This window comes from Aythya ferina, assembly GCF_964211825.1.
Source record: "Aythya ferina genome assembly, chromosome: 16".
Classification (NCBI taxonomy): Eukaryota; Metazoa; Chordata; class Aves; order Anseriformes; family Anatidae; genus Aythya; species Aythya ferina.
This window is the reverse complement of record NC_140315.1, coordinates 822,328-844,321: the sequence shown is the minus strand read 5'-3', so window position 1 is coordinate 844,321 and position 21,994 is coordinate 822,328. Positions and strand designations below refer to the sequence as shown.

General features: G+C 58.4%; 1 protein-coding gene and 1 long non-coding RNA gene across 3 annotated transcripts in view; one reads left to right on the top strand and one right to left on the bottom strand.

Moving 5' to 3' along the window:
* NOL4L (nucleolar protein 4 like) overlaps window positions 1–11,439 on the bottom strand; it is a 54,422-nt gene extending 42,983 nt beyond the window's left edge. The window contains exon 1 of one of the 2 annotated variants that reach the window (XM_084537517.1): window positions 11,025–11,439. In XM_084537517.1, the coding sequence (XP_084393643.1) occupies window positions 11,025–11,333 (309 nt within the window). In that variant the 5' untranslated portion in view covers window positions 11,334–11,439. The remainder of the gene's footprint in view (window positions 1–11,024) is intronic. The other variant, XM_084537518.1, reaches the window with a different exon arrangement.
* LOC311445430 lies at window positions 11,070–21,565 on the top strand. The gene is made up of 2 exons (XR_014698405.1): window positions 11,070–11,201; window positions 19,799–21,565. It is a non-coding gene; the product is annotated as an uncharacterized lncRNA (long non-coding RNA).
* Window positions 21,566–21,994: the final 429 nt, after the last annotated feature.

The window sequence follows — 21,994 nt, the reverse complement described above, 5'->3', positions numbered from 1 at the left end:
CATCCATCCACCTCACCAGACCACAGCCTCCAGACTCTGCGCCTGGCGCTGCAGGTACCACGAGGCAGACGGAGCCGGCATGCGAGGAGCACGAGCCCACCTCTACAATTACTCCTTCTGCACAGGCTTGGGTACCGAGACAGACGCTTTATTTCAATATGGACTCTTACAACTTTTGATCAAGAAACTGTTCTTGGTACTTCTCATCTCTGGGAAGTCAGTGCTTGATTGGCTTCTATATTTAGACTTCTCCAGGGCTTTAGGAAGTTCACTCCTCATGGTATTTAGGTGTAGGATGAAAGCAGCTTTTGCGGGGGATATGTTAAACCACAGCAGGCTCCCTCTGCTAATGCTGTGAGGAGAAAGAAGAGCTCGATTCCTAGAACTTCCCTCTTCCTCTTGTCCCTCATACCATGGGCACAGTGCATGCCTTAGGAATAGGCCCTGGGGAAATGCTAGACTGAGGACAATATCAACCGTACAGCTAATGATAAAAAGAACCCATCAGAGTAACATGGGAAATGCTTTAACTTAAAGATTTTGCTCCTTTTGATCCTCAAGTATTTTTCTGGGATTTTTTTTCTGAATGTATCTGTTTGGAAATCTGGGAAAAAATGGTAGCTAAAATGATGACGTTTCTCTGTGCTAAGCATTTATACATCATTTTGCACAAACTGCCAGGCAAACATGAAGCCCAATCCAGCTGTTATAGCTCCAGTCCTCCTCACTGCAGTAAAACCAGCCCTGGCTCTGCTGATCAACTGATCTTCACCACGGCCCAGGAGAGGTAATTTCTCCAGAGGGAACCAAGGCAGGCAGAAGAAGTAATTTCCCCAAGGCTACCCGCTGACTCTGGCCGGGGGCTGGTGGAGCAGCATACCCGAGTCCCTGACTGCCAGCCTCGTGCTCGGTGCATTCGCATTGTTTCTCTAGCCGGCACGGTACACAATACTTTTTTTCCAAGGTAAATACTTCCTTGTGAGGGGGAGCCAGGCGCATTATTTTTAGACGGCAAACAAAGCTGAGGTGTATGTCTTTCACCGGGGACAGGCGCCTCTTAGAAGCGAGCTGCTCTTTCAGCAGCCACAGCTGAGCCGTCTCCATGAGCCCAGGCCTTTGCTCTGACCTCAGCTTATTTCTCTGCCGGCTCCCAGGGCTCTGAATGAAAACACGGCAGCCTGGGAGGGGCGAGCCTGGAAATGGCAGCCCTGCCTCCGGCTGCGGGGAGGGCCCAGGTGGGCTGCGGGGGGCTGCGGGTGGTGGGGTGGGCGCCGATGCCCCGTGCCGATGGGGCACAAGGGCAGCGGGCGCAGCAGCAGTGGCGGGCAGAGGCTTGGTTGCGCGCCTGCCATGCCCTGCAGGCAGAGGACATTTTGCACGGCGCAGGAGAGCAGAGCTGCCTCCCCCCCGAGCACCGTCCGCCTGCTGCGGGGAAACCACAGGAGCAGCTGCGTGGGGCGCAGGGAGGTGAGTGCACGCTGCCGGGAGAACGTGACCCCGTGGCCGGGTACAGCCGGGAGGCAGCGCTGCCTGCCGTGGGCGAGCCAGCCGCGTCAAAGGGAATGATCCACTGGGTGCTCTGGGGCAGGCCGAGCTGCATCAGGGCTCCGTCTCTGACAGTTTGGGGTGGAAACAGCGCTGCGGCCTCGTGAGCACAGCGCCTGACTGCAGAGAGCTCTGGCCTGCCCGGGGAATCGCCCCGGCTGCAGCCCCCGGACCGCACCGCGCTGCTCCGCCGAGCCGGGGAGGTGTGACAGGGCGGCTGCTCACGGGCAGGTGTCACAGGCGTTATCTGGTGGCTGCTGCCGGGCTGCAGTGTTTTTTGCTGTTTTTGTTGCAAGCTTGTTGTTGTTTATTTATTTTTTAATAAATCTGTAAAGATGAGCAATTTCTGAATGGCATTTGGATCTTTTTAGGTGATATGGAGGGGCATGCAAGGGGTCTGGGAAGAAACTGAATTTATAATTAGAAGAGCATTTATATTAAATAGCATTCTGAAGCAAGTCTGCAGCTACATGTTGAAAATTATATATTGAATATTGGAATAATATTGAAAATACATAGCTGCAACACAAACTCAGTATGTGTTTAGAGGTGGATCTTCCCTACAGTAACTTATCACGGTAAGCAATCTTCCCAGCTCTGAGGCAGGAATCTAATAAAGATCACTACCAAAGCAAAATCTTTCAAGCCGGAGGAGGAGACGCCGCTGTACCAAGTGACGAGGTCACCCTTCGCCGCAAGGTTACCCCTCGTTCTGCCTGGGAACAGACCCAGCAGCGTCAGGGCAGCCGTGCAACATCATCGAACCTACCGTGAGGACACGGTGATGTCAAAATGAAACTAAGTAGGAGGAGGCAGAGTGCAGCAGCAGCAGCTCAGCTCGTTAGGGGCAAGCAAAATTATGTAAAATAAGTTACAAATGATGCTCCAGTGAATCAAGGTCAGGTGGGCCGAGGCTGAGCCCCGAACGCGTGGCATCCTGGTGTCAGCTCATTGTTCCCTGGCAATGCAGAGGATGTGGGCCAGAGTCAGAGACTCCCGCAGGCACTGCAAGATGTGCCTCTAGGAAAGCGCTGACAACTCAGCAGCCCTTCGAGGGGGCTCAAGCTCCCTCCCAGAACCGAGCCTCCGTGCCAGGTAAGGGCACTGAGGACATGCGCTGCGCTGTGCTGCTGCGCCTTTTTCCTGCCTTTACCCCAAAAGCTGACGCTGCTGAGCCATCAGGGTTATGCTGGACTCCACCACCCCTTTCCCTGACACCTGAACCAAGCGAAACACACGGCACCTACCCTTGGTGACAGCAGGCTCCTACAGCAGTCAGCGTTTATTTACTCTGGGCTGCATGCACGGACCTGAAAGGGTGTGGGGGGGTCCCACACAGGGAGCTGGGAGGGGGCAGAAGTTGACTGAATTTTGCTATATCTGTCAGGTAACCCTCCTCCGAATTCTGGCTTGTTTCCACTGTAACCACACAGGGTGAGCCCCAACTCTTCCAAAATCTGACTTGTAAATCATCCCCAGGGATTCCCGATTAACCTGGGCCAGCCAAATGGATTTTTTTTTGAGCTCTCAACTGCAACTACGTGTAGGAGGATCAGAAATCAAACGTGCTGTTTAACACCGATGGCTCCATCACGGCAATCCGTCCACAGGGCCCCCCCTCCCAGGGCTGACACCGCCCAGCAGCATCCCACCACGGCCGGTCCAGCAGCCTCACTGCTGCAGGCTGGGCACACCAGTAAAGCCACCCTGCCTCGCCGCTGGGTTCCTCTGCCTCTCTGTGAGCCTGTGTCTTGAAACAGGGATGCTGCGGTGAGCAGAAGAAAGGGAGGGCAAACCAAACAGGGCAGGGAAGACAGACAATTAATATAACCTGCCCTCTGCATGAGGAATAAATTGGCAGCTGACAGGTTATAATCTGTGCAAGCAGGATCTTCACAGGAGAGGTGAAGGCTCCATTGGGGGCCAATTGGATGGTTAATTAGGAGGACAAAGCAGAGGATTTGTGAAAATGTTTATGAAACAGTCCTTTGCAAGGGAGCCTCTGAGAAATGCTCACCAGAGAGGAGTCGCTTTTGGTTAGGAGGAGGAAACACGAGGGTGAAATAGCAGAACCAGGCACCGAGACAGAAAATAGCAATGCAAATGTCCCTAGGAGGGCTGGGGGATTCCCAAGTGCAGTGCGGAGGAGTTCAGGGAAGGACCCTGTGACATCTAATTTTTCTAGAAATACATGGGCCGTGTCCTCCCTCCTCCCCGCCCGGTCCCCACCCTGCCACCGAAAAGCAGGGGCAGCGCGGAGCTGCTCCCGAGGGAGCTGGCAGGCAGCCCCTGCAGGCAGCCAATGGGCGACGCGTTCGCCCTGCAGAGACAGGGCACGGGGAAAGCAATTAAACCCAAGCTTTGATTAGGACTCGCAGCTGACTGCTCGTGGTAGAAACGCCCGAGCTTCTCTAAGCATCAGGGCTGTGTCTGGAGCGGGCCGGACCCCCCGTCCCCTCCTCGGCACGCTGCTGCTGCAGCAGGAGCGTGACTGATGCTCTCTGTCCCACACAGCTCCGAGAGCTCAGAGGTAGGAACCAGTTGCTAAGAGACAGGACCGCACTTCCCAGCCCACATCCAGACCTTTGTCACCAGCTCAAGGGCTTGTGCTGGATCACAAGGCCCGAGGCAGGTGAGCGAGGGCAGGCCGGCCTCCTCCCCGCTGCCACAGCCTCACGAGTACCCGAGGTGCCTGCAGTACCCAGCACCCGAACTGGTGGTGGGAACAACGACCCGAAAGCATCGCCCAGGGAGGAGCTGCCCCGGCTGGGTGCTGCCACAGGGCCCATGGAGCGCCCTGGCCATGACGGCACCAGCGCAGGCGGTGCCTGCAGCATCAACACCCAGAAGGGTTCGGATGTGTCAGCAGCATGGATGCATGGATGACCTGTTAGATCCCTCACCCAAATGCAAGCCAAGCCAGGAGTCCCAAGGACCTGCTCTGTCTTCCCTAGAGTAACCCCTCCCTCTCAGTGAGGAACAGATCAGAGAATATCCTCAGGGCAGAGAGAAAACATTTACACAGCATCCCAGTTTCCCAGTTGTCTTCCCGTGAAAGGCCCAGTACCGCCCTGGTAAGACATAACCAGCCTCCAACTTTCAGTGGCTGCTGGCTGAAAGAAACCATTACTCCAAACCCCTGCTGTTACTGCCTGCTCCCATATACATGCACGTCCATTCTGCAGCTATTTCTTCTCAAATAAATTGCTCCTCTTTGGCACCAGCCATAGAAGTGGAAGTCAGCAGCATTCCAACAAAGACAACGATTTGGGCCAACAGGTACCTCCTAGCTACAATCAGCTAATTAGATGAGACACCAAAACTCCGTGGTGACTTTGGCCCATCTTGATGCAATTCTTCAGAGGTGGGCACAGCTAACATGAGATCGGGGGAAGGTAATTGCTAATTTGCACTAAAGGAAGAGAAATGAATATCTATTCCTTTGTCCCAGGAATGAAGACAAGGTTTTGAGAAGCCAGAGCATCACCACACGCTGGCTGGCTGGACACTCCATTGATGCCCATGCCTCTTTGTGGTTTCCCTGCCAATTTCTTTTGTCCATAAATTCATACACCGCTCATATCAGTCCTAGTTTACTAGCAAAAACAAAACTGAAGGAATGATATTATCTGAGCATTTTGCTGAGAATGGTCTGGACAAACATTCTTGAGAAAGTTGTCAGTGAAACCAGCGCAGCAACCTCTTCTGGGCTTTGCTGCCATCCTTAGTCAGCAACTGAATTCCCCTGCCTGCTCAGAATAAGAGTAAGTCCCTTTGAGTCACGGCCCTTGGAGGAGAGGTGAGAGTACAGCCCACATTTGCTCTTATCGCCAGTCCTCTCAGCTCCTCGGTAAAGCAGGGCCCTGAGTGCTTGGACCCCTCTTCCTCTGCAAAGACGGGGCGTAATCTGAAGAGCCCCAACACCCCAACGGCAGCATCTCACTGGACCTGGCTTTCCTTCCTTTGTATTTTAGCATTATTTTAACACAGCCTTACAGAAGCTGTGTTTCATTTGCTTATTTTATTTTATTTTATTTTATTTTATTTTATTTTATTTTATTTTATTTTATTTTATTTTATTTATTTCCTTCCTTCAAAGGGATGCACAACAAGAAACACAAATCTTAAAGCAGTTGCAGGGGGAGGTAACTTTCGGGTGATACGAGTGCTTCATCAAGGAAATACCTCGGATCCTCCTGGATCTCGGTTCCTCTCAGATCAGCAATGCCAGCGATGTTGCTGGAATCACATAGGGCATACAGCATAAATGGTGTCTAGAGATGACTGTTTTGGAAACTGTTTATCCGGGCATGCGTAAGGGGGCTGGGACCGGGAGAAGGGGTGGGATGAGGAACCTTTGGATGGGTTATCACCAGCGTGACTCTGACCACCAGCAGTCTTCAGAAGCAAAAACCGCTGCTGATGTTGTGCAAACTTAGAGCCGAATCTGGAACTGGTACTGAGGTAGGAGATTTTCTCTGTGTTTGGTTGGATGGGACCATGCACCCAGCCAGCATTGTGCCAGTCTCCTAAGTGCAGATTTGAATGTAAACCTGCCACCAGTTCAGCTCCTTGGAAGAGCTGCCCTGCATGCTCAGGGGTGGGCTATTCCAGAGCAGGTGAAGGCTCCGTATACTCTAAGTAAGGCTCGTGCTAAAGAAGTAATAGACAATTTCTCAGATAATACCCTCAGGCCCATTTGCCTTGTCTCAGGCTCTTCTGAACAGTCTTGATTTATTTTTTTTTTATCACGTGAAGTCCACAGAAAGTCTGAGTGGTTATTCACAATAGTGAAAACCTTCTGTTGACTACTGTTCTTAGAGGTTATAGATGTGCAGCTTTTTGGGGCACTGAATATGGGCATTGAAGTGTACTTGTACCAGGAAAAATGTAGCCTCTATTAACTGTTGGAGCAGCATCTTTCCGACATGCCCAGCTTCTCAACTCAAGCTTTCTGCCACTGTGCTGTGCTGTCCCACGGCCTAGCATCACGGCTTTCACATGCTTCAGCATCACAACGCTCTCTGTCTCTGGGAACTAAAATATATTTAGGGATACGCTGTACTGTGAGATTTATCCGTGTCCCATGTGATGTCTTTCCCGCTGTCGGTGAAAGGCCTGCATCCATTTTGCTTTTTGGTCTCATTCTGTTCTCTGTAGCGCTCCTCCCCGCCACAGTACCTTTCCTCAGATGAATTTCACCAGGCACAATCGTGAAATGATTTCAAACATTCGGTTCCGGGGGAGCCAGCATAGGTGAACTGCACTGGTACAACAATAGCAGCCCACCCTCACAAATGTCATCAGCCTTTTATTAATGCCTAAAAGAACTCCAGAACCTCATGCCAGCTCTGCAGGGGACAGAGAGCGAGCAGGAAAGCAAAATCAAACGTAGGCAGTGCTGCAGAGCCTACCCAATCCCCGAGCCTTTGCACAATACCCAAAGGGTCAGCCCAGCGCGAGGCTTTCCCGTGCCTCACCCCGCAGTCCGACTGGGCTCAGTCCTCCAGCCTGCACCGCGGGGCTGCCAGAATGAATCCATCCTGCGAGGCTGGCCACCGCTCCGGAGTTGTGACAGGCTCACACCACACACGGCAAGGTACGGCATTGATTTAGAGAGTGTGCGTAACCACTCCCGCAGCTAACGGCCGGCCCCAGCACACCCTGCTGCACCGGGAAAGGCACCCGCAGCCCAGCTGGCACCCAAGGGCCGCCCGCGCCCCTGCGCCGCTCCTCTGCCTCCCTGCGCCTCTGTACGAGGCTGTCTAAGTGATGCTAAATGCTTAGGACAGGAAGGACACGAGATTTTAACGAACTGCATCTTAGCACCTTGTCACGACCGAATTCTGCCACAGTTCTTCGCAAAGCCGGGGCTAAGGGGGGGAGCGCTGCCCAGGGAACGCAGGGTTTGGCCCAGCAGGCGGATAACGAGGTGGTTTGCACCTTAGTGCACGCCATCCACGTGAGGGAACGGCAGCCTTGGGCACTTTGGGATATCCATTGTTTGTGCTGCAGCAGCACACAAAGATACCCTCCTCCTCAGCACAGCCTAAACGCCGATTTGTCCAAGTGCCTGGCCTGCGGGATGCAGCACCCGGCCGGGGCATGAACCGGGCTGCCGGACAACAACGCCCTACACTGCCAAACCCCATGCGTAGCTGCTGAGGGTTTTTTTTTTAATTGGATGTGTTAAATGTCCAGCATCTTTGGGACGTTCATCTGGGAAAAAGAAATCCGAACAGTCTCTGTGCCAGACATCCGTCCGCACTGCTGTTCCTATTCCCAGTGCATTCTTTGAGAAGACCACCATCTGCTCTGACCACCACCTAAGGCAGATGCCCCCTTCTCAGTGCACAGTCACAGCTCTCAAGCCACCCAAATCTGATTAGGCCTGTTCTGATGAGAGGCCTGGAGGAGGGCAAGGGAAAGTTACTCGGGAGAGAAAATAATAACCCCATGTTAATTATGTTTTCGCTACAGATGCGCAGAAAATGCACAAGCCAGCTCAGGATGCATAAGCCAAAAGGGACAGCTCTACCAGGTTGCTGCGGGGGGTTACTAGGATGATTTTTGCCTTTTTTTTTTTTTTTTTTTTTTTTTTCAGAGGAGGAGTGGCCCCAGCCCTATCAGGGGCAGGAAAGATCTTATCCCCGCTGCTGCCCTCTACGCGCTCTTTAGCACCTCTCCTCTAGCTCTCTCGCTCCCGTCCCTCGGATTTCCTGTAGCAACCTGCAGACGCAGCACAGCGGCGCCCAAGCCCCCCCCTCGCCCCCGGCGCTGCCCCCCGGCCGCCTGTATATTTCTGCCTGTCCCTGCGGCCCGGGACGGTCCCGAGCACGCCAGCGCCCCGGCAGATGTGCTGGGAGGAGGACGGGGGGACAGGACGAGAGGTATCGGGTTGCTGAGGAGCACGGCCAGGAGAAAGCAGCCGAAATGCCGGTCCGGGACCATTTGGGAGAAGCAGCAGAACAGGCACGAAACCAGAATACACACTTTACTGTCAAGCCAAAAGCTCGTATTGGCGTCGTGAATTATTTGACTGCATGCACGAGAGAAATGAAATGCACCCCCAAAACCAGCCCAAAGCACCAAAGACCGGGAGAGCACTGAATTATCAGGAGCCGAAGAGAATCCCCGTCAAGTTATCTCTATATTTGAGAGCCACTTCAGGCAAAGCCAAAACCCAGCACACACATTGGGCTGAAACTGGCCACGGGATTCCCGGGGGGGGGGCGCCAGGTGGGTTGGGGGGGCCCGGGAGCCAGGGGGAGAGGCGGCCACAACTTCTACAGACCTGGCACCGGAGGATTTCGGGGAGAGCGATGACAGCTCTTTCCTCCAGCCAGTGGCTCTTTGCAGCACTGCCAGCCCTAACTTCGGGCAGGTACTGCAGTCCCTGGGAAATGGGCGGTATTGCCCCTTGGAAAACGCAGCTGTCCCCGGAGGGCATGCCTGCTTTTTGTTTGTTGGCTTACGGGAGCCTGGGTGTATCTCCTATCTGTAGCCTGCAGGGACTCTGCCAGGGAAGATGTGGGGGCCTAGGCACGCTCCTCGCTGAAACTTCATCTGTGCAGAAGCCCTTTGGGAATACGCGGGCTTGCGCCGGCCTCGTTGAGCTCCTGACCCTCGGGACTCCGCCACGGACAAAGGGGAGGGGGTGTCTAGCTGGCGGCGGGGTCGAGGGAGTCTGGCGTGGCCTCTCTGGGGTACCATGACTCTGCAGCATTTGGAAGATCTGGGATAGAGTCGCCGGCTAGATGGAGAGGACCCGGGGGAAGCGCAGGATCTGTGCAAGGGGGCTCGGCTCCTAATCCGCCCTCGGCAGGGGCCGTTTGGGAGCGGAGGGGAAGCGGTAGAGGAGGGCTGCAGAGATGTCTCAAAAAAAAAAAAATTGCCAAGAATTTTTTTGGGGCATGGAATGGGGGAGGGGGGCTGCAAGGGGAGAAAGAAAGGCGCCTCTGAGCACCACGAAGGGAAAAGGAGAAATAATGACCCTTCCCCCTCCCCCCAATAATAAGGCAGACCAGATGGGAGGTAAATAGTGCGTTTAGAAGCATTTGCCACAGATGGGCTGCCCTCAATGGAAGCATCCTCCAGCCACATCAATGCTGGAGTCTGTGTGTGCACAGAAAACACTGCACCCTTTAGAGCAGCGGCAGCAGCAGCAGCAGCAGCAGCGGGGAGAGGAGGGGAGGGACAGGAAAAAAAAAAAAAAAAAAAAAAAAAAACCCTCCCGGAGCCCTTCTGTGCCCGCTGGCCCGGAGCAATCCCCCGGTCCCCCCCGGCGGGCGGCGGGGGGCAGCGGGGCCGGGGCGCACCCCAGCGCGTGGGGCCGGGGGCTGCGAAAGTTGCGCCTTTTCCTCCGCGCCGGGGAGCGAGCGGGGCGCGCTCGGGACGGGAACAATGGGGCGGCGGGGCAGCCCCGGGCGGCGGCGGGGCGGGAGGGACGGAGGGAGAGAGGGAGGGAGGGAGAGAGGGAGAGAGGGAGGGAGGCGGCCCGGTGCGCCCCGCGCCGCCGGCCCGGCGGGGCGCCGAACAATGAGGCTCCGGCGGGGGAGTTTCCCGGGACGGCGGCCGCGGGGGAGGGGGGGCAGCCCTAATCCGGGCTCCGCCGCCGCCCGCACCCCCCGGGGCACCGGCTGCCGCGGCCGCACGGGGCGGGCAGCGCCGCGGGACGGCGGGGCCGGGCGAGCCGCAGCGGGCCGGGCTCGCTCCGCTCCGCTCCGCTCCGCACGGCTCGGCTCGGCTCGGTGCGGCGGGGCGGGCGGGGCGCGGCGGCGGCAGCGGCGGGGGTGCCGGCGCCCCCTCCCCGCCGCTGCTCTGCCCTTGACTGCAAACCCGGGCTCGGGCCGTGGGGCGGATGGGAAATGCGGGGCGAACGTGAGCGGACGGGGCGGGGGGGGCGGCGGGGCCCGCACCGGGCGGCGGCGCTGCTCCCCCCCGACACCCCCCCGGCGGGGGCAGGTGCACGGGGGCACCGCCGCCCCCTCGCTTCCCCCCCCCCCCCCCCTCCCCCGCCCCCGGCCCCGTCCCCGCCGGGGCTGCACCGGATGGGACGGGGGGGGCGGGGGCGGCGGAAGGTGCGAGGCTCCGGGCGGGCGCCTCTCGCCATCCGCATCCCGGGTGGGTCGGCTCGGGGCGGCGGCGGCTGTCCCGGTGCTGCCGCCCGGAGCCGCGGGGGCTGCGGGAGCGGCCGGGCCCCGCGTCGCGCCCCGCATGGGGCATGCGCGCTCCCGGCGGCCGGCGGCGCGGCGGGGCTGGGCCGCCCGGTGCTGACGGGACGGGGCCGGTAGGGGAGCGGGCAGAGGGGCCCCGGGGTGCCCGCCCCCGCCCCGGACCCCCCACCCTCCCCGCACCCCCGGCCCGCCGCACCCCCCACCCCCCACCCCCTCCCCGCACCCCCGTGGGGAGGACAGACAGACACGGACAGGCAGGCAGACAGACAGACACAGAGCCCCCGGGGCACGGAGCGCACTAACCGTTCCCGTTTTCACCGGCACATAAACCACCACTTGACCCATCTTCGTCGCCTCCCTGGTGCCGTTTCCCAGGCGGAAGCCCTTGGACCGGACCCAGAACTGGAACTTGCCTTTCTCCCCCCCGCCGGAGCCGCCGCCGGAGCCGGATCCCCCCTGCAGCACCTCGGCGATGCGCTGGTACTTGCTCCGGGTCACCGTCTTGGTTTTGGCCGAGTCCCCGTAGGTGCGCAGGCACCAGTCCCGGAACTGCCGCCCCAGCTCGCTGTCCCCGGGGCGGCTCCCCCGCAGCAGCAGCGGCGGCTTCGGCATCGCCCGGCCGGCGGCGGCAGCGGCGGCGGCGGCGGCGGCGGCGGCGGCGGCGGCGGCGGCGCCCGGCCCCGCGCCCTGTCCCGGCGCGGCGTGCGGCGGGGCTGGGGGGAAGCCGAGGCGGCGCGGCGAGCCCGGCCGGCCCCGGCGCGGCGCGGCCCGGGACGGGGCTGCGGGGCGATGCCCGGGGAGGAGCCGCGGCCGGGGGGGGCGCCGGGGCTCGGACAGCGACCCGGGAGCCGGGCGGCGGGAGGCACCGGCGGCGCCAGCAGCAGCAGCAGCCGCTCCTGTCACAGGATCACAGGCGGCTCCGGCTCGTCCCCCTCCCTCCCTCCGCCCGCCCGCCCGCCCGTCCCTGCCTCCTCCGCCCCCTCCGGCCGCCTCCTCCTCTCAGCGGGATCCCACCTGTTAGAGCGGCCGCGCCGCCGCCGACGGGACCCCTCCCCCGGACGGCCCCGGCCCGGCCCGGACCCTCGGAGCCCCGCTCCCCCCCCCTCGGACCCGGCCCGGCCCGGCCCGGCCGCCGGCAGCCCCGCGCCCCCCCCGCTCCGCCCGCCCCGCGCTCCCCTCGCCCTGCCCGGCCCGGCCCGGCCCCCGCGCTCCCCCCGGCCCGGACCCGCGGGGCCGCGCCCCCCCACCCCCCTCACCCCCTACCCCTCCGCCCCCGGGGCCGTTGCCCGCTCCCCCCCCCGGCTCTACCCGGGCCGGCCGCGACGGGACGCCGGGCCCAGGGGGCGCCCGGGGGCCGGGCCGGGCAGGGCGGAGGGGGGGGGGCGGCCGGGGCCGGCGGCGGGGGCGCTCGGGGGCCGGGCCGGGGGCGCGGGGCCAGGTGCCGGCCCCAGACAAAGGCCGGCCGGCTGCGGCGGCGCGGCGGGGCGCGGGCGCACGTGTGCGGCGGGGGCCGCGGGCCGGGCGGACCGGGGGAGGCGGGCACCTGCCGGGCGCCGCGGCCGCCGCAGAGCCGGGGAGGAGCCGCGGGGCAGCGGCAGCGGCAGCGGCAGGTCCGCCGCCCGCCCGGTACGGCCCCGGCACGGCCGGCGGGGATCGCGCCGGGGCCGCCCCGCGGCGCTAGTCCCGGACCGGCGGCCTGCGGGGAGCGGGCGGGCACCGGCTTGGGGCTCCCCGCGGAGGACGGGGTCGTCCCGCCGGGCCGGGCCGGGCCGGGCCGGGCTTGGGGGGGGGAGAAGCGGAGGAGAAGGCGGCGCCCGCCCCGGGACAGCCTCCGCCCCGGGACAATCCCAGCCGTGCCCCTGTCAGCCCCGGGGCTGCAGACAAAGGGCGGTCCCCAGCCGGCCGGGGCAGCAGCCGGGGCTCCCGGTGCCGCCGCGCTCCGTGGCGGTGACCGGGGGAAGGCAGCCGCCCCCCGCCCCGAGCGCATCTGCTCCGGCAGCGCCGGGGCCTGGCCGGCTGCAGCCCGGTCCCCGCGGCCGCCTGGGGCGCACGGAGCTGTCCCGCGGGGGGCACCGGGCCCGGCCGCTGCGGGGGTGGGCTCCGTGGGGACCGTCCTTGATTTTCCGGGGGGGGCTCCGGTGGCGGCTGCGTGCCGCCAGCTCGGGGGGCACCGTGGGGACAGGATGGCCGGTCCCGGCTGTCTCCTGCAGTGACACACACATGTGCCATGATTTTGCTGGTCCCACGCGTGTGCCCATCGGTGCCACGCGTGTGCACCGGCCCTGCCCCGTGGGGGCACACGCCTGCTCCGTGTCATGCAGGAGCACGGCGCTGGTGTGCAGCGGGGGCTTTTTGCGGTGCCGGTAGAGGTAGGGCCGACCCGAGGAGGTAGAAGCCGCAGTCGGGAGCCTGTGGGAACCTGGCGAAGGAACGGGATGCTTCAGGGAGCGGGGCTGGGGCTGGGGCTGGAGCTGAAGGGCACAGCGCTGCCACGGTGCTGCACGCCTGGGGCTGGAGGCAGGGGCAAAAGCGAGGCAGCTCCAGTGGCTGGCGGCTCCTCTCTCTGGCACCCTGCACCCTGTCGGCCACACTGCGCCCGTCCAGGTCTCCGAGGTGAGAACTAAATGCTGCAGGACCTGAGCAGTGGGCTAGCCCTGCTGGAGGCGGTACGGTGAACACAAGGTGACGTCTGTCACGCTGAAGCACTGAAATTAATTATTGAAATGCTCCATTATGAATCACGTCGACCCTTTCTACCCCATTAGACAGCTCTGGACAGCTCTCAAAAATTTCCCAGTTTCACCATCCAGGTTGCACTGAGCCCAGCATGACACTGATGGAGAGGGACTTGTGGAGCGCAGAGGGTCTGCCCTGTTCTGGTTTTTCTACCCAAAGGCACATAACACAGGATGCCTGGAGGAACTTGCCAGTGCAGTGCAGTATTTTTGCTGACCACTAAAAATAAGATGGACATCCTTTCAAGCCTCAGTCAGCCATGGAAGCACAGCTTTCTCAGGGGACAGCTGCAAGGAGCAGTTGGGGGGATGGAAATGGCAGGAAAGAGAAAAATATTCTGCATACTTGGTGGCCAGCTTTCTCGCAGACTTTGCTGAGGCTCGGCTCAGCCTGCTCCTGCACGCGGCTGTGTGGTTGCCCAGCAGTGACCAGCTGAGCAGCAGTGGGGTGGCAGCGGGGTGGCAGCGGGGTGGCAGCGGGGTGGGCGAGCTTTCTGAGAGCTCTGCAGATAGCCCTGGTGGGAAGTGGGGATCGCTGCCTGTCCAGAGCGTCAGAGAAGTGCTCAGCACTAGTCCAGCTGCTCCACAGAAGATTCTGAGTGAGGAAAAGAGTAAGAGGAAGCCTCCCTTTTGCTATGAAAATGAGTTGTTCTGACCAGCGGCAGAGCTGCCTTCCTCAGCGTGAGCAGACCTGAGTGAAGTAAATCAGTGAATTTCCCACCTTGCAACCTAAACACTCAGGAGCTAAGGAGAGAGGGAACATCCTCTCACAGCACTGCAGGTGGGGACAAAAGCCTGATCTGCCTGAAGCCAAAGTAGGATCTTGCCTGCCCACGGGACCTGGATGGTTTCCCACGAACAGCACAGATTTGGGCTTTATCACTGCCAAATCATGGTGACCACCAAAAATTAGCTCCATCACAGTGAAGCAGAGTAATAAGCACTATATTCCTCGGTGGTTACGGGACACCCCTCCCCGACAAGCACGGCACTTTGCAGAGGACATTGGCTGTGCCCCAAGCAGCGAAGGACCCGGCAGGCACAGGACAAGCAGCGGGGCTGCTGTGTGGGGAGAGAGGTGCAGGGAGCTGTGTGATGGCAGGAGCAAGGTGCAGGAAGGCTTGGAGGAGAGTCTCCAACAAGGGCTTGCTTGGAAGAGGAAAACGTGCCTTGGAGGCACTGGCTGTGGGAGGTAATTTCTAGCGTGGGGCGAGCCAGAATAGAACTGGCTTGGGAGCCGGTGGTCACACTGGCAGTGTGGCATTTGTCTGGGACACGTTGGCATGGGATGAGCCAGCCTGCTCCAGCCTCATGGAGCCACACTTCAACAGTCTCCCCTGGCGGTGGCTGTCCCCTGTAGAAAATTGCTGGAGGCTGCAGCATGCCCAGTGAGTGGCCTTCATCTGGTGCGCAGCGATTGCCGGGCTTGATTTCTGTGCTTGCTGGCATTCCAGCTGTGATGAGCTACGTCCTGCTCACCTTTTCCTTTGGCTAGGTTCCTCTGCTATCTCCCATCTGTTTTGATTTGTTAACAGTTGCAGTTAATTGCCTTGTCTGCTCTTTCATGTGACTACCCGAATCTCTCTGATCTGTCTGCTGAGAAGGTTTGGGGCTCCACCTAGAAAGTGGGGGGGATCGCTCTCCTGGGAGTAGGGACAGGAGTTTCCCCAGTTTGGCAAGGCAAGGCACGACAAGAAGAACTGTTAGCCTCTGCGTGAAGGTTTGGGGAAGACCCCTCACAGACGGGCTCAGCGTGCAGACCAGCATTTTAGGTCCCAATCCAGCACAGATTCAACAAGGGTTTAACTTGCACTGCATGGGTAATCTCATGACATGCCAGATTATAATGCATGAAATTGAGGCCACTCTTGTCCTTAAAAATAGAAAAAGAAAAAAAAAAAAAGTGTGTTTCCTGGCACTGGCATTCGGGCTCTCAGCTCTGGATGACAGCGATGCCAGTTGTTCAGCACAGGGGATCTGCTGCAGGTCCCTTTGTAGAAAAGCGTGAGATTACACGAGGTCCACTGCTACTTACACCATACAAATAAAGTTCTTAGTAACTGCCAAGAAATATGATCTAGACATCACTTCTCTTTGTAACATTTTTTCATGAAGGGGTACTTACAAGTACTGCTTGTAGTTATTCCCTCACTGGAAGGAGCTTCCTAAAAACAAGGAAATCAGGAATTAGTGATTATAATACCTTGGAAATACTTAATTAGAAACATTAAGGCAGGTTAGCTGAGTTGGGAGACGAGCAGGGAAGGCTGCAATGCCTTTCTGTAGGATGGGAATGTATGGAGAAGGCAAAGGGTGGGTGCTCAGAGGTCTCTTCTCAAGGTACAAGAATAAGGGACAATCAGCAGAATTATGAGTCACCCAGATGGATAAAACCAGATAATTTTTACCCATCTTACAGCTAACCCATGGAATTTATCACCACACAGAGTGTTTGTGTATTCAAAGGGACCAGGTGCCTGTTTGGAGGAGAAACACATGAAGGCACAGACTTAAGAAAGAGAAAGGGAAAGATAAACATTTGTGCTCTAGGGGATAAATCTAAAACCGATTGTCAGGAGTGAGAAGGACGCTGCCTTTGTGGATGCTCCGTTCCACGTTTTTTTGCTGTAGCACTCGGGCCTTCCTTTGAAGTACCTGATGTTTATCAGGGTCAGGGATGGCACAGCAGCCTGGATGGGCTGATTCAGCCCAGCAATATTCCCGTGTTTCCTGCAGCCATCCCATCCAACAGCTGCAGTATTCAACCCCCGGCCAAGGCCCTCGCACCCAGCACCATTAGGAGCACACGGTGCCTTCGGCCGCGGCTCGGTGCCCACCGAGCTGGCCAGGTAGGAATGGCGATGTTTTGGAACAAATAATCACGGCAGGATTAGTTGTATTTTGAAACAAATGTCACAACATCGATGTATCCTGGGCAACTGGGCAACTTCCTCCATGGGAGATGCAAAGCAAAAAGGCAGCGAGCTCCTTGCGGGGAATCAGCCTTCCCTTCTCCCATGGGAGCTCAATTCGTGCCTTGGTGCAGCAGGATGGTGCCAGAGCCATTCTTGGCTGGCCAGGAACAAGGGCTGCAGGCTGCCTGCTTGGGGTGAGGTGGCGCGGGGGGCACTTCCCAGCCCTCGCCCCAGGCCCATTTACAGTGATGTGGGAAGGGGACAACGAAGAACCCTTCTCCTTGGGGTTCTTCTCAATGCAGTTTATCAGCTGAAAGACAGAAAACCTGCAAAAAGTCACGCACAGCAAGTGCTCCGCAGACCTCAGAGACTTGCTGGGATGCACGGTGCCAGCCGGTGCCCTGCAGCGTCCCGAGTTGTCCTGGGGGTGTTGGTCACTGTCTGGATTTGTTCCTGGACTGGGACCACGTCGGTGGACGTGGCAGGGTCCTGAGCAGCACAAAGTGAGCTGAGGAGGTAGTATCACTTCTGCTAGGAGCTGGGAGTTCCTCCTCTGGAAACGAAATAGCAGAGAAATGTGGAGGTACTCACTGGATCACTAGGGGTGAGGGTTTGGCTCTCTTAGCTTCAGTCATTCAAGCTGTGGCCAGCCGGTACCTGGCTGCCCAGACTCCCTTCACAGTTGATGCAGGAAGATGAGCGCCTTCAGGAGCAATTCGTCCCAGATGCTTTAAATGCCTGTCTTGGAGCAAGATGAGTTGCTCTCTGGAGGTGCCTCACTCTTTCTACCTATTGTAAAGGGAGCCTACCTGTCTCACCTAGTCTCCGTCTGCACCTGCCTGGAGCTGGGTGAGATAACTGTGATCCACCAACGGGATGCAGTTGAGAAAAAGGAGAATGATCCCAAGTTGTCCTGGGAGAGTCATTTTGGGAGAGAGATGGTGATGTATAAAAGGCTCTGGTGAAGCCCCGGGCTGCTGTCTAGTTCTGGTTGGAGACAGTTTGCTAGAATATTCAGGAGGAAGGAGTGTATCTTACAGAGATGACTCGGCTCACTGATCTCAGCAAAACGAATGCTGAGAGAAGACGCATTTGTGGACAATCAGGAGATAAACACCAGGGAGAGAAAAGAACTGAGCTACAGCACTACGTGAGAACAAGCAGGAATAACCTTACTGCATGGAAAGCCACACTCGGAATTAGAAGATGCTAACCGGGCATCGGAGCAGTGAGTCTCCCCAGGAGTGATCCCAGAGGAGAACTGGGGAGAGAACCTGACCGCTGGGAAAACGGAGTGTGGTCAGGTCATGAACAGCATCACGTGGCGGAGCTGCCCCTCACAGAGGGCTCTGGGCACAGCCAGGCAGGGCCCTTTGGGGTCTCTGTCCCCAAAGTGAGAAATCGGTTGTAATTCTCTTGTAGTTTTTGCTAACTCGGAACCTAAACAATGAGACTTTTCAAAGTAGAAATGATTCTTGACTTTAATCAAAACCTAATTTAGATCCAGGTCAGATAATAAGTCAAAACAGCTAAGGGTAGTCAGAAAAGAGTGCGAATTCTTTCTGGAGCCTATTGAATTTCTGTCCATGTCACAGCACCAAAACATTATTTGGTGTGTCTCTTGCTCCAGAGAGGCCTGGGACTGAAGCAAGCAGAGGAGCTGGAGTTACAAATTGAATTGGGATTTGTGGGAATAATAGACATTTCTCCCACCTTCTTATTCTATCTCCAGCTTGGCTTCAGAGGTCTGGGAATCAAACCACGTGAACGCTCAACTGATGTGCTTGAAGAAAAGAGAAAAAAAGGATAAAAAAGAAAGCAGAAGGAGTGCAGTAGCCTAAATGTTTTGGTTAGGACTGAAATACCCATCAGCTGCCAGAGTTGTGTGGGAGCCTGGGACAGGAACAGCCAGGGAGTTGTAGATCAGGATTGAGTTACATTTCCAGAGCTGCGTGGGGAAGTCTGATGGCACCTGCCCACATCCTGTGCGACTGCACACGATGCCACATCTCCCTCGCGTTCAAGATCAGCACATTTACTGCTCTCCTCCTTCTTCTTGAGGAGAAGGAGGAAAAACCCCAACCAGGAGACTGAAGAGTTCCAGAGTAGGCCGTGTTGACACGGTACAAGCTGTCACTTAGGCGAACGTTGAGAAGCCAGGATGCCCTCTGCGAGCTGCGTTCTCATTGTCTGGGTGGCAGAGGACGAGAAAGGAAGTAATATGGATCAAAAATAGCCTTACAGTTTGGGAAGTGAAACTGCGCTCCTGTGACCTCTACGAGTGGTGCAGGACGGCGGGTTGTCTTGCTCACCCAGCCGGGAGGAGAGGGTTTTCTCCTTCCCTTTAGGTGTAATTAGTTCCCCTAGGCACATCTGCGTGGGCTGTCCTCCCCCGTTTCCATTGTCCTCTTCTGAAATCCTCACCATGGGTGCACTCCAGCAGCATCTGCAGCTGCAGACATCTGGACGAGGCTTTCCCATGAGCCTGCTCATGGTGCTCTGAGGTCAAGGGATTGCTCCGGGCCGCCAAGAGGAATCCCCAGAGCAGTGCTGCAGGCTGGGCTGCCACTGCAGGACCGCAGCACATCGCTGCCATGGGAAGGGAGGGCAGGGTCTGGCCAGGCTGGGCAGCTTCGGTCCCTTTGGAAGGCACTGCTAGGTGGGAGCCCGCCCTTCAGCTTAAAACACTTCGGTTCTAGTGCTTAAAGGAAGCTCCGGCAAGTGGGGAAAGGAGAAGACAGCAGAGACCTTGTGCCTGAAGAGGGCTGCCTGCTGGTCAGGGCCCCTGTAGTGGGCAGGAGGGCCCTGGTTACAGCATTTCTGGGTGGGATGTCAGCGACTTTGGCTGAATCTCGGAAACCTGTGCAGAATCAGGACAACAAAATGCCAGCTATTTCTCCGTCTGGCTGCGTCCCACCTCCTAATACTTTAAACACTCTGACAAAGCTGTGAATTTACCGGTGGGTGCTCCTCCAGGTGGTTCATCCGTCTCCCTTCCCTGCCCGGATGGGTGCCCATCGTGCTCAGTCACAGCAGCAGCCCCGGTGTCCTTCGTTCATCTCCAGGGGCCGGTTACCACCAGGCAGTGAGAGCCTCATGCACCTGCAGCATCGCCTCCTGCGGGGCTGGCTGAGCCTGCACCAGGATGGGGGCACAGGGGGGGCTCCACAGGGCCTGCAGGGAGCTGTGGGGTGCTGCAGGGTGCTGCTGCCCTTCAGCCAACTCCTTCTGCAAGACAGCGGGTGAGTGAGCATCGGGGCAAGTGTTATTCATGGCGCGCGCGTGTGTGTGTGTATATATTGTTATTTTTTAACCTGATTTCCTAGAATTTCCTCCGAGATGTCGAAGCTTGCTCTGGTCCCAGAATAAAGCGGATTCTGCATTGTCCTGGGCCTGAACGGGTTAATTTTTGTGCTTCTCTCCCCAGCTCGCTGCGGACTCTGGCTGGGACAGAACATCTGTCTGTTGCTATGGCTGCAGTACACTTGAAGGGGATGACTGGATAATTATTGCAAACATCCATCCTGCCTGATGTGCTCCCGGACCCTCGCTGGCCTGAGCGCAGGGGCAGCGGCCGGCAGGTTGGGAGCAGAACTTGGGCCACAGGGATCCTACCTCGGGATGGCGTGCTGGCAACACCTTTTCATTTGCATAATTAATGAGGCCGAGGCTGCAGGGCTCCTGGGAAATCCGACGCAGAGCAGCAGCGATGAAATGGCACGGAGGGCTCCAGCCTTCTCCGTGGCTCAGAGCTCTGCTCGCTGCTAACGCCCCGCTTTGGAGCTACAGGGGAGTTGTTCTCCCATTTCCATTAATTCACCACCCACTTCTATCTGAACAGATTGCTCCGGGCCCAATCCTGCAAATACCTCCTGCAGGCGTGGGTCCCCGGCCTGCCTGCTGACAGCAGGCTCTGGCCGGAGCAGCGTGCGGGCACACGCAGCTCCTGGCACAAACCCCAGCGCCCCAGCGCCGAACGCGCCAGCCAGAGGCCTCGGGAGCTGCAAGGGTCCCAATCCTGGCACGGACCCACGGCTTCCCCGGGCTTCTCCTGCCCAGGCTGGCTGCTGCACGAAGCCGAGGCAGCTCCTGGCTGCACTGCCCCTGCCAGCACCTCGGTGACCTGCTGGGTGAAGCTGTGCCCACTGCTCACCCCTGCGGTGCCCGGGCACCATCCCATGCGTGCAGTGGCGATGCTGGCACAGCCACCAGCTGGTACATCCCTTGTCCCCTGCATGCAGGCACCTCAAGCAAAGGAGATTGTCACCGTGCAAGGTGAGCATCTTGCCATTGCTCCCTGCTGCTGCCTGCTTGGTTAAACCCCAGGTGCCAGTGCCCAGCCCCGCCACCACAGCTGCACGTGCTCTTCCCGCAGGCTGCAGGGACGCGGCACGGCACGGCACGGCCCAGCGCCACCCCCGGGCTCCTTCCTCCACACCCAGGAGTTGGCCAGCGTGTGCCCGCAGCACCCACGGCCTCTTTGTTCCTGATTTCGCTGCTGTTCTTTCTGCCTGCTGGCGTTTAAAGCCTGCCCAGGGTCTAACCCTGGGGGATGTTCAGAAATTCAGACCTGTCCCTGCATTTTGTCGATTGTCCCCGTTTCTGCCAATTCCCACCTCTGAATTAATAGAGCAAAAAATGACAGAGGTTCCCCTTCTGACCCCATACTGCTGCACTCTTTGCTTAACTGTGCAACTTCAATGCACCCATTGTACATTTTTTTTCTGTTTATCAACAAGTGGAGGGATAGTGAGTCAGAGGGTGGAGCTGGGGCCAGGATGAGCACAGGCGGCCGTGGCCGCTGGCCGACAAACAGCATCGCAGCAGGGACCCTCCACCAGGGCTGCGTGAGCTCGGAAGCCTAGGAAGGCTGTGTGGGACAAGACTGCCCCTTGCTTTCTTGGTTATCTCTGACACTGGCAATAAATAATAACAGAACGTTTCATACAGCGCTTCGTGTCCGCAGAGTGCTCTGCAAACACAAGTCAGCGTGGAGCATTTCCAGAGGCTGAGCGCCTTGCTCGGAGCTGGTGGCAGGTGGGGGAGCAGGATGAGGTCTGTGAGCCTCCCCGCACAGCCTCTTAGACAGGAGGGAAGGGGGCAGGGGGAGGACCGTGGGCTGCTCCCTGGGCCCTGCTTGATGGTTATCATCCGAGCATTTTTGTGTATGATTCAATAAACCCCTTCGCTTGCACAACTTACTTGATTCTCATCAGCATGACTCAGGTGCAAATGATCTGCTCACATTAGCAAGTGATGGAGGTGAACCCCATGGCTACAAAACCTTTGGGAGATCCTAATTTCGATTCAGTTTGGCCTGGAGGGCACAGTCAAATGCTTCCCTCTATGAGGCCATTGCAGGGGGAATGGGGCAAATGAGAGTGGAAGCCCAGGTACTACTCTGGCTCTGCAAATGGGGCTCCCAGGCATGCCCAGGGCTTGTATCTGTTTGCTAAAGCTGCAGGAGATCTGCCAAAGTTTGGGGGGAGCCCTCTGACCCTGGGAGTTCCCCATGCCCAGCCCCAGGACACGCTGGGTCCCTCTGTCCCATGCTGGGCCCTAGCCCCAGGTGGGCTGGGTGCTGGGAGGGATGTGCAGGGAGCTGACTGCAAAGCAACTGCGG